The sequence below is a fragment of the Manduca sexta genome, chromosome 1, assembly GCF_014839805.1.
Source record: "Manduca sexta isolate Smith_Timp_Sample1 chromosome 1, JHU_Msex_v1.0, whole genome shotgun sequence".
NCBI classification, from domain to species: domain Eukaryota; kingdom Metazoa; phylum Arthropoda; class Insecta; order Lepidoptera; family Sphingidae; genus Manduca; species Manduca sexta.
In genome coordinates, this window is record NC_051115.1 from 436,731 (window position 1) to 451,148 (window position 14,418).

Genomic DNA, 14,418 nt, shown 5'->3' on the forward strand with positions numbered 1-14,418 from the left:
ATATATGCATTATGTCAGGCAAGGGAAACATGAAACATAGTTATCTGTGTCATTATTATTTGAATAATTTTATAAAACTTATTCATTTATCAACTGTATTCCGTACTCTTATAATATCTAATGTAATTTATAATAAGAGATATTAATAAAAAACCGATATTTGTGTCTTCACTTGATATCCTAAGATTTTTTTTTACAACACTGATAACTGTCTACTGTCAACTGTCAACGTCATATCTGCCAAGTCAAATCAGTGAGTGAAAAAAATGGAGTTACAAAAATAAACAGCGCAAAATAAAACAACGTCTTTCGCGCTATGAAATTGAATTAAAATATATCGTAAACTTCATTCCACGCTCCGTTGTACAAAAATCGCAATCCAATCATGATCGAGGACGAAGAAAATACTGCACATCTGTCTATGTTCCCAACCGAACTTCTGTTATACATTTTCACCTATCTATCAGGACGTCAACTCATAAGGTGCCGGGAAGTGTGCTCGCGATGGAAAATCGTCATCGATGGGACGGTGCAAAGTGATTTTTTATGGCGCAGGCACACTGTATGCGATTTTAAAAACATATGTTTTCATGCGCGTCAAAGGACGCGTACAGAGATCTTATGGTTCGAATTATACAGGAATTTATGTGCGTGGCGCATATTATCCAAAGCTGTGGAGACTAGGGATGAGTTCGCTTCAGCGTCCATGATCAGTCAAGAGATACGGGGCTTCGAAATTCTACCAGAAGGGTCCGTAGGTGTTCACACTAAAGGATCAATCGATTATTATGATATAGAAACGCTCGCGAGGTCCCGTCGCGGCGTTATACACGGAGACTTCTCACGCTACACGGAGACTACTGAATATCTAATATTAATGAATTTCCATCTTCATCTTTTCATTATCCGGAAATTAATACCAACGAAAACTCCGAACAGCATAACATTCAACAACGTGAAAACCTTCATACTTATAGAACATAAGGTATACTTCGTAAACTTGAACGATGAGATCCATATATGCAATTTACAAAATTGGGAAATGGAGGGGAAATTTATAAAGAAATCAGACGATTGCATCATGTGTTTAGGAAGTACGGACGAAAAGCTCCACATATTAACATTTCAAAGGAACATATACACATTAGAAGGACGCGATTTGGTGTTCGAATGCTGTCTTGGACCGAACACGAACCTACTACACCAATTGCGCAAATACAACTTTCTCGACCAATTAGACTGGCGAATTTACTTCCAATGGATGTATATTCTGAGCCACACCGTCCCTGACGGTCCACTGCGAGACATAGTCACAATACGAGCATACGGAGACGCATACTTCGTCGGTTCAAATTGGGGTGTCCTTCGTATATATTTTGCACCCTACCCAGACGGAGAATTTGATATATTCAACACAGAGCCAGTTAAGCAATACAATTTTATGGAGAGATATGACTGTCCAGTGTTGTCTATGTGTCCGATTTTAATGATAGATGTGATGGAAGGAGAGAGAGGACATACGGTGCTTATAGCAATGCCGAAGAAGATCGCCGTGTTGAACTTCAACCATGATTATGAAACGCCTCAAGTTCAAGCGGTATTGTCCATAGAGGAGAAGAGGAAGTTGAATTGTACAGTGGTTGTTGAGGAAGTTGATCCAAGTCCAGTAGGCTGTCAGTGATTGAAGGATGTGGAGCTGAAGGTGGGTTTAGTAACATATTTAACAAAGGCATAATACAGAGTACAGCGATAGCCTATTTGGCTGTGGAACGGACTGCCGAGACAAATGTCCGCAGGTTCAAATCCCAAGGGCACACACCTCTGACGTTTCTAAAAAAATTATGTGTGTATTCTTTGTGAATTATCGGTTGCTTTAACGGTGAAGGAAAACATCGTGAGGAAACCTGCATACCTGAGATATTCTTAATAGGAATTTTTGAGGGTGTGTGTAGTCTACCAACCCACATTACAGCGTGGTGGACTAAGGCCTAATCCCACTCAGTAGTAGAGAAGGCCCATGCCCAACAGTGGGACAGTATACTATAATACAGGGCTGATATTATTATACAGAACACATCATTATTAACAATACTTAAGCACTAAATTACAAAAACAAAGCTTATGTTTTTCGTAAAAATTAATTGTTAATGTTTTGAATAAATTGTATTATTTCAGATCTCAACTTCCCGCCGTATGTGCCACGAGAGGTGACGAGCAACGACGCGGCGCAACGCAGGTTTAGTATTCATAAAGCTGCGTAATATTGCGACCTACAAGTGGACATTGAAACTTCCGAAATATACAAGATAAAGTCGCATTGGTTTGTGGAACCGTCGTGTCGTGTACGCCCTGATTGAAGGCATTCCAGTTGAGATCTTCATAGTAATAAAATGTTTTTAATGTTAGTTTTAAAAGGGGGAGTCAAGTAAAATTGAGGCTTAAGTAGTACAATTAACGCACAATCTGTGTATATACAGGTATTGTGTTGACTGAAAAATAATCGACAGTTCATACTCTATGGACGTAGTCATTCCATCACTTGAAGTGCAGTCACTGTGCCATTCCGCCGAGCTAAATACAAAAGCGGTATCTCAAAAAAAAAAACTTGATTTTTATGTCGTCTGATAGCTTAAATAAATACCCATCCAATGAACTTATCTAAATATCGGTATCTTGTTTAGACCTTGTTAAAAATCCTTAAAAGAGTTTCTCTATCACAGTTTTACATACAAAACTTTGATAATCTAGAAATAAGGTTTCCCTGACATACCGCTTTTGCGCTTAGCACGGCAGAATTCCCGATAAACAATTTGTTGTTTGACATATGGCTGAATGTTTGATAGTTTCTAACGGCATATTTGTTTTTAAATAAGGAATAAAACTGTCCGAAATTAATAATTAATAATTTATGTTAAGGTGGTAGCTCAAGGTCCATTTTCATACATTTTGTTTCGGCTTTAATCTGGGTAACTAAACAAGTATTGGCAAGTAAAGAATTTAAATTCACGTCTAGTTAGTGATTAGTTCTCGCAGTTGAAGAAAAACGTAAAATAATTAATAATCATGGATATTTCGGCCTTTAAAATTTAATATGACGAAATTTTAAAGGCAGAAATATCCATGATTATTAATTATTTTTATTTTTCAACTGCGAGAACTAATCACTAACTAGACGTGAATTTAAATTCTTTACTTGCCAATACTTGTTTAGTTACCCAGATTAAAGGCGAAACAAAATGTATGAAAATGGACCTTGAGGTATCTCCTTAAATTTGATCTGTTCATAATTAGGTATGAAAATTAATTTGTTAATAACTTAGTCAACATGTTTTTTTATTTATTTGACGCAAAAATGTGATAAAATTATGTTTAGTTTAATCAAAAGAGAGGGACCGAAAATACTCATGTACGTACATGAGTTAAAAACATCAGTATGAAATTTTGATATCAAAATTTTATCCTCTTGTACTTACAAAAATATAAATGTTACCAATCAAAATACATGGAAGTAATCTCGCGAATGAACCAATGAAAACAAAGACATTAAACAGTATGGAGTTATAGAAGGGATATCAGGACCAAATTTGTGCTTCAAAAGTTATTACCAACTAGCGACCCGCCCCGGCTTCGCACGGGTGCAATGCTGATACTAAATACACTACAGAAAAACTATGAACGTTGTATATAAAAACATAGCGGCCCGCTCTGGCTTCGCACGGGTATAACATAACAAAATAACAGTATTTCTCCATTATTTAATGGATGTTATTATACATGTAAACCTTCCTCTTGAATCACTTTATCTATTAAAAGAACCGCATCAAAATCCGTTGCGTAGTTTTAAAGATTTAAGCATACATAGGGACGGAGAAAGCGACTTTGTTTTATACTATGTAGTCATTCGTAATAAGTCGTTTTATAAAATGGCCGCGTGAAAACATATCAGCGTCCTTAGAAATTAATAAAATAATGATTGTACATGAACATGAAAATGGCGACGCTCTTTTTGTTTCTTCTCTGCTATTATTACTCGACAAAATCACCGACAAATAAACGGTAGCAGCCTTAATATAAAAGAAGAAGAATAATAAAATAATATATTTAAAGAAAATATGCTAATATTCGCATTGAAAACATGCAAATCATGATATGGAAAAAATATGAAGTATTTTACATTGGTGTTTTGCTATTTCACGGTAGATTGAACCATCGCATGAGCGCAAAATTTTAGTATGACAATCTTCCCAATCTGCTCTATAATATAATCTTAAAACTCTTCGGTAATATCAAACTTAATTTCGATCGTTCCATTTTCGCTATCGATCCGAATGTACCGGTTAGGATCGTTTTAAATCTACCGTAATTATAAAAAAAATTTGCGCTCATGCGATGGTAACTCAATCTACCGTCAAATAGCAAAAAAAACAATATAATACTTCATATTTTTTCCATATCGTGGTTTGCACGTTTTAATGCTGATATTAGCATTTTTTGTAAGTACATGTGTTATTCCTGAATTCATATCTAAGAACGCTGTGACATCTTGACGGACATTTCAAATAAGACAGCGACTTATTACCAATTTTAATAACTTTTGGAGCACCCTTTTGAGTCCTAATGTCCTCTCTATAACTAATTATACTGTTTAAAGTCTTTATAACATTATAATTATTTATATTGCAAGTTTGACAGTTCAAATGTTTACTTTAGTTTTAGAGTATTAGAAAAATCTCAAGTGTATTATGTTTTTTTTTTATTTGACTGCGGCGCACGCTTTTCGGTTTCATAAAACACTATATTTAGGTAACCAGCCGAAACACACAATATATCTCTACAATGCCTAGCATTGGAATTGGTTATTAGATTTTCTTCTCTCTTCTATTATATTGGTCATAGATGTTCGCTTCGATTCTGCTTGAATTGACGCCAGACTTTATAGAATTTGGATTAAATGCAATAAGGTTGTTTTCTATGTTTGATTTAGTTTATTATTTTATATATAACAGAAAATAATAAGAAAAAGAAATTCTTCTGTTAAATCAGCATCAAAATTTGTTGAAAAATACAGCGGTTATTTATATTTGTAATATTGGGAGCGTGATGGATTTATCGCGCTGTCCTTTTCTCACTCACGCAGCGTTGTGGCCAGTGGCACTGGGTGACGTCACATTTTAATATTACTGTAATTTGACAGGTTCCCTTTCCACCAAATTAACATTTATAACTTATTTATTATTGCGTGGATTTTGAAAATTCTTTTTCCGATAGATTTTGGATGAAATACAATTTCGATAAATGTATTTAAAAAAAGTTTTCAAACCTATTTGAGGTTATCTTTTCTTAGTTCATTTAATTTATGACTAAATAAAATGTGGAATATAGAATAAAGGGCCTTAATACAACTGGATAAAAACTGATTTTGAACTATACAAGTTGTTATTTTTTTTATAAGGTTTATTAAAATAGAGACTATTGGCGCCGCAGTTAAATAATTGACTTCATTAAGTACATATATTTAATTTATAACAAAAACCGCTTGTAAAGCAATTTATGTTAACGAAAATATTAATTTTCGTGTGGTCTCAAATATTTTTAAGTTATAATTGATCCAAGATATGACTTTTTTTTAAGTTTTTCCGGCATTTTCGAATTACATCTAAGAGTAGTTCCCCTATTAAGCATAGGCCTTCATAAAAATGTTTACACTATCAGTCTTACTTATAAAAAATTCGCAAAGCTATGCTTAAAACACAAATTTACTCGATCAGCTGTAAGACAAACCCACCATCTTGTCACTTAAGTTTAAACTAGGAACCGGTGATGTTTTTGACAGCTATTTAAGCAATTCTTAACCACCGCACGCTAAAACAAGTTTATAAGTAAGACTATATATTGGAAGCGGCAGACCAGCAATTATATTAATTAAATCTATTTACGAATAATCGTATTATGTGTAATCTTAATTACAAAAGTAATCAATTATACCCTACACTGCTACTAATCGAATGTTAAAAATCTTAATTAATAAACTATACAGCCATACCTGGATCAATATATATTTGTGATTGAAATTTTTGATGGTTTAAAAAATCATTCTGTTTAGCTTATTTAGATTTGTTTGTTTTTATTTTTTCTGCATGGGATGTCCTCTCTCTATTTACTTAGATTCATAAATATACTATAGCTTAGCCAGGGAAATAAAAACCTGCTTTGGGGACACCACTTGGGTTGTCCATTTTAAAGTGAATGTTGTCAATACAAGATATTAAGTCCAAATTTGACGACAACGTGACGAGGTGTTTTATCTTCCTGGCCATAAAATAATATTGTGCGTCTCAATTAGTAAATATGGTATAATAGTCAAATGTGTTATCAGAGGACTTTTTTTTTATATATATATATATATTCAGTATAAACAATTTAATACTGAACGGGTCGTGGCACGCAACAGCGTTCGCAAATCTTAACTTCAAAATGTCAGTTATTGGTTCTGAAATAGAGATGAAACGGATAACCGATAACTATCCGGTATCCGGCAGCCTAAACACTATCCGGATAACGGATATCTAGCGCCTATTTGGGTATCCGGCCAGCCGAATACTGGACTAAAAAAAAACAAATTATCTTGAGGTAATGAAATTGTTTATATAGTTATTTATAAGTATCATAGTAAGAGTGATTGAAGTGTCACAATGGTCTTCCAGTAGCAATCATTGTCACTTCAGCCTGGACTTTGAGCGTTTCACTTACAGCTCTTTGAAACGTATGCATAAAACATATCAAAATCAGACTCAGCCAAACACTGCACCATATTAGCGCCACTATCATGAATGAGTAAATTTATTTAAGTGCTTAGATATCCACCTATCCGGTTACAAGGTTGGCCGGATATCCGGTATCCAGCTAAACTGCTATCCGTTGCATCACTATTTGAACCTGCGATGATTCGTTTCGGCGGACCGTTCCGTTCCGTTCCCAACTAGGATATCGTGGATTTCATTTCACATTGTACTATTTGGACTTTGAATTATACCAAATTTAGATTTTATTTATGACATTTGAACTTTGAATTATACCAAATTTAGTGAAATAGACTATTCTGCCTTGCTAAGCTAAAAAGCGGTATCTCATAAAAAAACAGTCTTTATTTTATGTCGTCAAATAGCTTAAAGAAATACCTACGCAATGAACTTACCTAAATAACAGTATCTTGTTTAGAACTCGTTAAAAAAAGACCTAAAAAGACTATATTTCAGTTTTACATACAAAACTATAAAACTATATTTACAAAACTTCGATTATCTCGAAATAAGGTTTCCCTGACATACCGCTTTTGCGCTTAGCACGGCAGTATTATTCCTGTATAATAATGAAGGACCTTTTTGTAAAACTCTGTACCATATCGTTCTTTAATAATAGTGAGTAAAGTATTGCAGGTTTTTGAAAAACTTTATCCATAAATGTTGCTTCGGAATATATTACTGTTTTACCCAACTGCGTCGAAAGCGAGTTATGTCACAAAATAATTGACAATATAAATTTACAACTATGGATGTAACTTGGAAGGGTTATTTTTGTTTGACATTTTTTGATACTCTTAACACCTTATTCATAGACGTTATTTATCTAAGGACGGAGCATTGCTGTGATAACAAGTCCGTTTCTCAGTGATGACGGCATGGCAGCTTTCGCAATTTATAGACATAGGGCCGTTGTGATTGGCTAATATTGAGATACAACTTGAGTCTAGTTGGCTGTCAGATAAACAAAGCTGAACAAACAGCAAGCTGTCAGATAAACAAAGCTGAGAAACAGACTTGTTATCACAGCAATGCTCCGTCCTTAGATAAATAACGTCTATGAATAAGTGGGTTAATGTATTGTAAACATACAGGGTTATTTTGATATTGCGTTAATAAATTGAACCATATACTTGTCTTATTGAAACAAAACTTTATTAAAAGTTATTCTAACTATAAATCTATGTATACGTATTATAAAACAACGTTCCCAAAAGTTGTCTGTATGTGTTAGATTTTCTCAAAATGTACTGAACGGATTTTTGTACGGTTTTTCTACAAGATAGTGCAGTTTTTGAAGAAGGTTTAGGTTAATAGTACATTACGGTTTTTAGTCCGGTCAATTTAGACATTGATCCTTGCAAAAATCCCCAGAAAGCTGAAAATTTGCATAGATGTTAGGGACACCATAGTTATGAAATTGTAAAAAGTTCCCATCGATCCCATGTCTGCAAAATTTTTTATTCAAGGTCAAAGGTTGCAAAAATGTTTTTTTTTATATTTTTCAGCAAAACGGTTAGCTTTATGATAAAATATGTCAGACAAAAATTGTAGATCATGCAATTATCGATTCGATTTTGACATAATTATAGCAGAGGTGAAGACGAGATGGTTTCATTTAGTAACGCAATTTCAAATCCTGTATTTGGTGTAACTTCTATGGTATATTTGTAACAATATTTCCAATATATTAAATTTATCTATGCACATTTTATTTATTTTAATGTGTCTTGTCTATTTAATCCACCTTTTTAGTAAAATAACAGTAACCATAGATTTTTATTTATTGTTTTGAATGACGAGATGAGCTTGCCGTTCGCCTGTTGGTAAGCGATACGACCGCCCATTAACAGTAGAGATACCAACACCTTGAATTACAAAGTATTGTTTGGTATTCCACTGCGCTCACTGAGACATGCGATGTTAAGTTTCATTATGTCCAGTAGTTACACTGGCTACAATACCCTTCAAACCGGAACACAACGGTTACTACACACTGTTGCTTGGTTGTAGAAATAGACATTGCGGTGGTACCTACCCAGGCAGACTCTCACATATGAGACACCTACTACCAGTGAAATACATGTGCTATACGTAGTTACCAACTTTACTAAAGTATTCACTAACAATAGCATGAGGATGCTCAGTGTACCCCACAGCATAGTGTCGACTATTTCTAAGAGTGAGACAGCAAAGTATCGGAATCGTATTTTGTGGCTATTTCGGTGTATTATCATCTTTTGGGTTAATTTTGTAGAGTTGCACTTGTAGATAGATGAGGTTTTAGTAAAGTTGGGTTGGACAAGTTTGGTTATAGTAAAAAAATTTGTTATACATAATAATATAGAAATGGATATTTTTTTATTGAATTAGTTAAGTTTTGAATGGGCCGTATTAAGAATAATAAATCAATCTCATATTTGTGTAATTCAAGTAGACATTTAATGTATTGAACTAACTATTTAAGAAACAAAGCTTAAGTTGTCGTTTAAAAGTTTGCTCTATGAGTCGACGCTGTTACATAAAAGTCAGCTGTCAAAATCCGTCACATATTACTTATGCCGGCGCCACACACTACAAATATTTTAACAAAGATTTTGTCACCCATTTTAACACAGTTGCAGACACTGACTAAATTAAATTTTTATGGCTATTACTTTTAGGTTTTCCTATAATCGGTTCTCCTTCAAGTAACTCTATAACTTTGAACACTTTGATGTGTTGTCGAAAAACCGATGCTGAATGGCAAATAACAAACTTTGCACAAATACCCGTGCCACACATGAGTTCAAACAAGTGTTCAAATATTTTTGCTATGTGTGGCGTCGGCATTAGAATATCATTTGAGGTGATAAAAGTATGGGTATACCGTCTATCTCAAGATGCCAACCTTAGTTTGACAGATATGATGTCGCACTTGAGAGCGATATTGAGTGGCATTTACTAATACGCCACTAGGTATTGCTTGCTGTTCTCATCGTTTGAAAGATTTTTTTGCTAACATTATGTAAGTTACACCATCTTTATTATCTCATTATAATGAATAAAAAAAACAAAAATAATCAATCTATTTTTGGATGATATTTAAAACTGTCTTGTCTCCCATTTAAATTCCCGTGAAGATTTAATTTCTTTTTTCAATTTATGAAAGGGTCGTATTTCAAATTCTAAAGTTTTTATGAAATGAATAAATTCAATAAAATACTCAAATTTTAAAATGGAGTTTTTCCCGTCTAAATGACGCTCATATGGCGGTAATTCATTAACTAGTACAACTTTGACTTTTACTTTTGGAGATATTTACTTCAATCACGGTTAGTGTTGGTAACCACTGATTGTGTTGCATAATTAATAAATAAAGATTGCATATCTCACATTTCTTTAACGCAACGCACTAAGGCTTTCTTTGTTGTTTTATAACGTATTCGAGGGCGTTGCCAAGGGAGGGGCAAGGAGGAGCAGGTACATCCCCCCCCCCCCTAAAGATTCTAAAAAAGTTGTCAAATATAATGTAACTAAAGTCCTAAGTCTAACTGGAGTTACTTGATCGATCATTCCCGTACGGGAAAACTCGAATGAATTCACCAATTCCATTCCTAATATTCCATACGCTCAATTACGCTCTGCTCTATGTTATTTTTAAAGCGGGTCAGGGGGGGGGGGACATGTGCTTCGACTTTATCTACAATTCATACTTTTCTTATCCATATTAACTTGCTCCCCCTAGGCCATCGGCTAGCGACGCTCTTGAACGAATTCGCGTTAATAAAATACCTAGTTATCAGTTCACCTGTACGTAAGGTTGCCAGATCCATGCTGATCATTTCCTGGACATTTCTGGGGCCAGGAACGGAATCAGAGTTTTGGTCTTTGGTCCGAGACTAAACTAAGTAGGAATTACCTAGAACTATTGGTTGATGAAAAAACTGGTCAGCAAAATAAAATTACTCGACACGGGACAACACGCAAAATTCCGGGACAATCCCGGAAATCTCGGCCATCTGGCTACCCTACCTGTAGGGTAGAGGTGTCTCAGTGGAGTAAATAAATAAATAATTAAAATTTTAGAAGACAAAATATAATGGATGAAACTTTACTTTGTCGTTTCAAATTTTACTAATAACCTTCATAGGGAACTTGACTTCATAATTTTTTGTAAAATTGATTGGGGGCATGGATCAGCGTATAGACAAAGATTTGTCACTATTTTATTAACAGGAATGAATTATAGATAGGTCATTGGTGAGTCAATAATTTGCCAGGTTTCTGCTTTCAGTGATTGTGTACTTTTTTCCGGGATTATGTTGAGACCTTAAACTACGGTTTAAATGTAACACAGAATTTTTTTACTCTTTTATATTATACTCGGCTCACAGGACTAGTCGAAGGGCATTTTAGCATATCTTTTTTAAATATCCACCATTTTGTGCCCTCAAGAAGGAAAGGAAAATGAGGTTTCCTTAAAACAGAAAACAGTGTAAGAAAACTCAGGGCGTATTTTTCAATTTTCGAATAATTAACGATATTTGACGTATTAATGGAACATAAATATTAAAAAATATGTTTTGGTAAACTACGATGGAAAAATAAGCTTTTGTTATCAAATCTTCTATACTTATAATAAATCTGTAGAGAGGTCAATTCTGTACATGAAATATATTTCCAAAATAACTATCAGGGGGTGATTAGGGATCGATACTGATGCCAAAAATGCAATTAGTAAAATTTTTGTCTGTCTGTCTGTCTGTCTGTCTGTATAACCGTTATAGAAACAAAAACTACTCGACGGATTTTAACGAAACTTGGTACAATTATTTGTCATACTCCTGTGCTGGTTATAGTATACTTTTCATCACTCTACAACTAATAGGAGCAGAGCAGTGAAGGGAAATGTTGGGAAAACGGGAGAAGTTACTCCATTTTTTAAGCTTCCGTCGCGTGTGCATCCTTAATGGTTAAAGCTACGCAGAAATCATGTATGACGGAAATGTTCTCCTTAAAATTATGTAAAAAATATCCCACGACAGCATATGTCTATTTTTTATGGTTGACTCACAATAACACGTGTAACTCCCGATAGCTTAGCAGTTCGAAGCTTTCTCATTATATTTGACTACTCTTACGTTTATAACACTCTCAGTCATCCCTAATCAAAAAAGTTAACATTATTAAATATTCCTTAAAAAAGATTCATAGAAATCGGTATAGAAACACCAAAGTTATACATGAAATACGCTAATAATAAGCCATCACGCGTGAATACTGAATCATGCTATAAGCTTCCTTCGATTTCACCAGGATCCCATCATCAGACCCTGACAGGACAATCGGACCACCTGCATACCACCATACTTAAAAAAACATCCCGACAAATTGAGCACCTCCTCCATTTTTGAAGTCCGAAATCCACGCGGGCGAAGCTGCGAGCGGAAGCTAGTTCTGAATAAAACCATTTGATGTTTACTGGAGTTTTATTTTTTGACCTAAGAATGATAAGAACATTTATTCTTCATGTTCAAATCGAAACAAAAACCTTTTTTCAAAATGACTTTTAATACTACATAAGTTTTTCAATATTTTTGCTGATTTATTTGTATTGGAATTTCTTCAAACTATTTCTTTACATGCCATAAAATCCGTAATCTTCTGTCATTTGTATTGAATCCTCATTCAGTCTACTCTGATCAATAGAAATGAAAGATGGACGGGCATAGAAAATCTTCTTTTCTTTTCGCCTCCTTTGATCAATTTCATAATCATAGTCGAACACTTCTAAAGAATGTAACGACTCCTCGCTTGTAAACTCTTTAGGTTTTTTAAAATCAGAATCGATTCTCATAAATTTTGATTCCTTATCGATACGTTTTTTCGACTTACTGGCTGAAATAATTTTCTTCTGTTTAAAAATACATTCGTCACTATTATCGACTTTTGTAAATCGAATAGATTTTTGATATTTCCGTTTATTCCTCGCTATATTTCGCAACGCTTGGTATATATTTTGTGGTTCGACGAACGATTCAGTTTCCATTTGCAATTGTCTTTTTAAAAGGTTCAATACGATTTTTTTCTTGTTCTTTGCTGTATAAGATTTCTTGGTTGGAAATAATCCACTGTAGACTTTCGGTACCATCGCTTTACTGCTCAATGATTCCGTTTTTTTCTTGTATCTTGGCTTGGGTAATAAATCTATTTTGGAAAACCTTATTGGCGGTGGGGTATCCTTCATTTCATCATCACTCCAATTTTCTTGTCCGAGACAGCAAAAGTCCGACACTTTTTCAGCAACTTTAAAAGGTTCCTTTTCTTTTATTACATTTAGTTTCTTAGCTACGGATTCGTTGATCACCAAATCTATTTTCGAGTTGCTAGGTTTCTTCAGTTCAGTATTCGGGTTCATATTACAAGCACTGAACGTAGTCTGCAGTAAATCTACAAAGAAATTATAAAGGCCTGGATCTTTTTTATCCTGTACTAACGTTACTGGTTCGTCTATAGTAACTTTTTTATCCTTCCTCCTCTTTTTCACATCTACTTCGATTGCCTTATCCATTTTCTGTATTTCGCTTTTCGTAATCCTTGACATGGTATCCTGACTTCTCTCTGAATATATAGATGGCGTATTTACCATGTCTTTAGTAGATTGAAGGACAATAAGTTTGTCGTCTAATCTTTCGTTCAATATTCTAGATTTGAATTTTCTTTTGGCGCGCTTTTCAACGGTCGCGTCAGGTTTGTTTTTGCGAGTGGACTTCGCATCGTTTAACTCCGGATGTTGGGTTCCAGTTGTGGATTTTGACAAGATGGTGAGAACGGAGGTGAGGAATCTCTTGCTGCCTGGTCGAGGTCTGGGAGGTGCTTTCTGCTTTGGTGGAGCAACTGAAATACACATACACCAGGTTTTGGGTCATGCATGGGCGTAGTTTTGAAATTGCACTGGGAGTTTTATGAGATACTATTTGAAAACTGATTTGTTATGTTTAATCGAATGTGAGACATTAAAAGGAATATATTTGTTGGATTTTATCGTGTTTTTTTTTTATTTTGTATAATTGTAAAATATAGGTAGATATTGTAACTGACGTTTCGGACGACCGACACCTCAGTTTCCAATGACTATGAAGGTTGCAGTCTTCGAAATGTCGGGACAAAATTATAGTAATTAAAAACGGATAAAATCCGAAAAATTGTTTTATTTTAACATGTCATTACCTGTATCATTAATAGAAGTTTTTGTGGCCTTTTTTTCGACATACATGCCTCGCTTCTTCAAAACATTTGGTTGAAATTCAGCATTACTTCTGCTCTTTTTGTTATTTTTATCGCTTTTCGTATACACCGCACTGTTCGAAGACTTTGATTTTACAACTTTTGATACTGGCTTATTCATTTTGGAATATTGTTCAGCTTTAAAGAAGTCAAGGCGTATTTTTTTTTTAATAGTTTATAAAATCATTTCATGTTTTGATAAATCTGAAGTGATAATGACAGAATGTTCAAAATTTTTATTGACTGTCAAAAATATTATGGAAAGAGGTTAGGTATTGATTCAATGCATGGAACAAGGGATATAATTAGATATAATTAAATCTTCCTACTGATAATTGAAGATTTGGGT

General features: G+C 34.2%; 2 protein-coding genes across 2 annotated transcripts; one reads left to right on the plus strand and one right to left on the minus strand.

The window, feature by feature from the left end:
* The first annotated feature begins 223 nt into the window (after nt 1-223).
* LOC115452850 lies at nt 224-2,920 on the plus strand. Its single transcript, XM_030181460.2, has 2 exons — nt 224-1,702; nt 2,176-2,920. The coding sequence occupies exon 1, from the start codon at nt 386-388 to the stop codon at nt 1,679-1,681; it is 1,296 nt and encodes a 431-aa protein (XP_030037320.1). The 5' UTR covers nt 224-385; the 3' UTR covers nt 1,682-1,702; nt 2,176-2,920.
* Nucleotides 2,921-12,257: 9,337 nt separating this feature from the next.
* LOC115453401 lies at nt 12,258-14,324 on the minus strand. The gene is made up of 2 exons (XM_030182094.2): nt 14,013-14,324; nt 12,258-13,679 (listed from the first exon to the last, which is right to left on the minus strand). Exons 1-2 carry the CDS (start codon nt 14,188-14,190, stop codon nt 12,421-12,423), a joined length of 1,437 nt encoding a protein of 478 aa, XP_030037954.1. The 5' UTR covers nt 14,191-14,324; the 3' UTR covers nt 12,258-12,420.
* Between the last annotated feature and the right edge of the window lie 94 nt (nt 14,325-14,418).

Excerpts from the sequence above, each read along its gene's own strand:
- LOC115452850 (XM_030181460.2), top strand. The coding sequence starts at position 386 with ATGATCGAGGACGAAGAAAATACTGCACATCTGTCTATGTTCCCAACC.
- LOC115453401 (XM_030182094.2), bottom strand. The coding sequence starts at position 14,190 with ATGAATAAGCCAGTATCAAAAGTTGTAAAATCAAAGTCTTCGAACAGT. Across the intron at positions 13,680-14,012 it reads AACTTCTATTAATGATACAG|TTGCTCCACCAAAGCAGAAA; the intron begins GTAATGACATGT and ends TGTGTATTTCAG.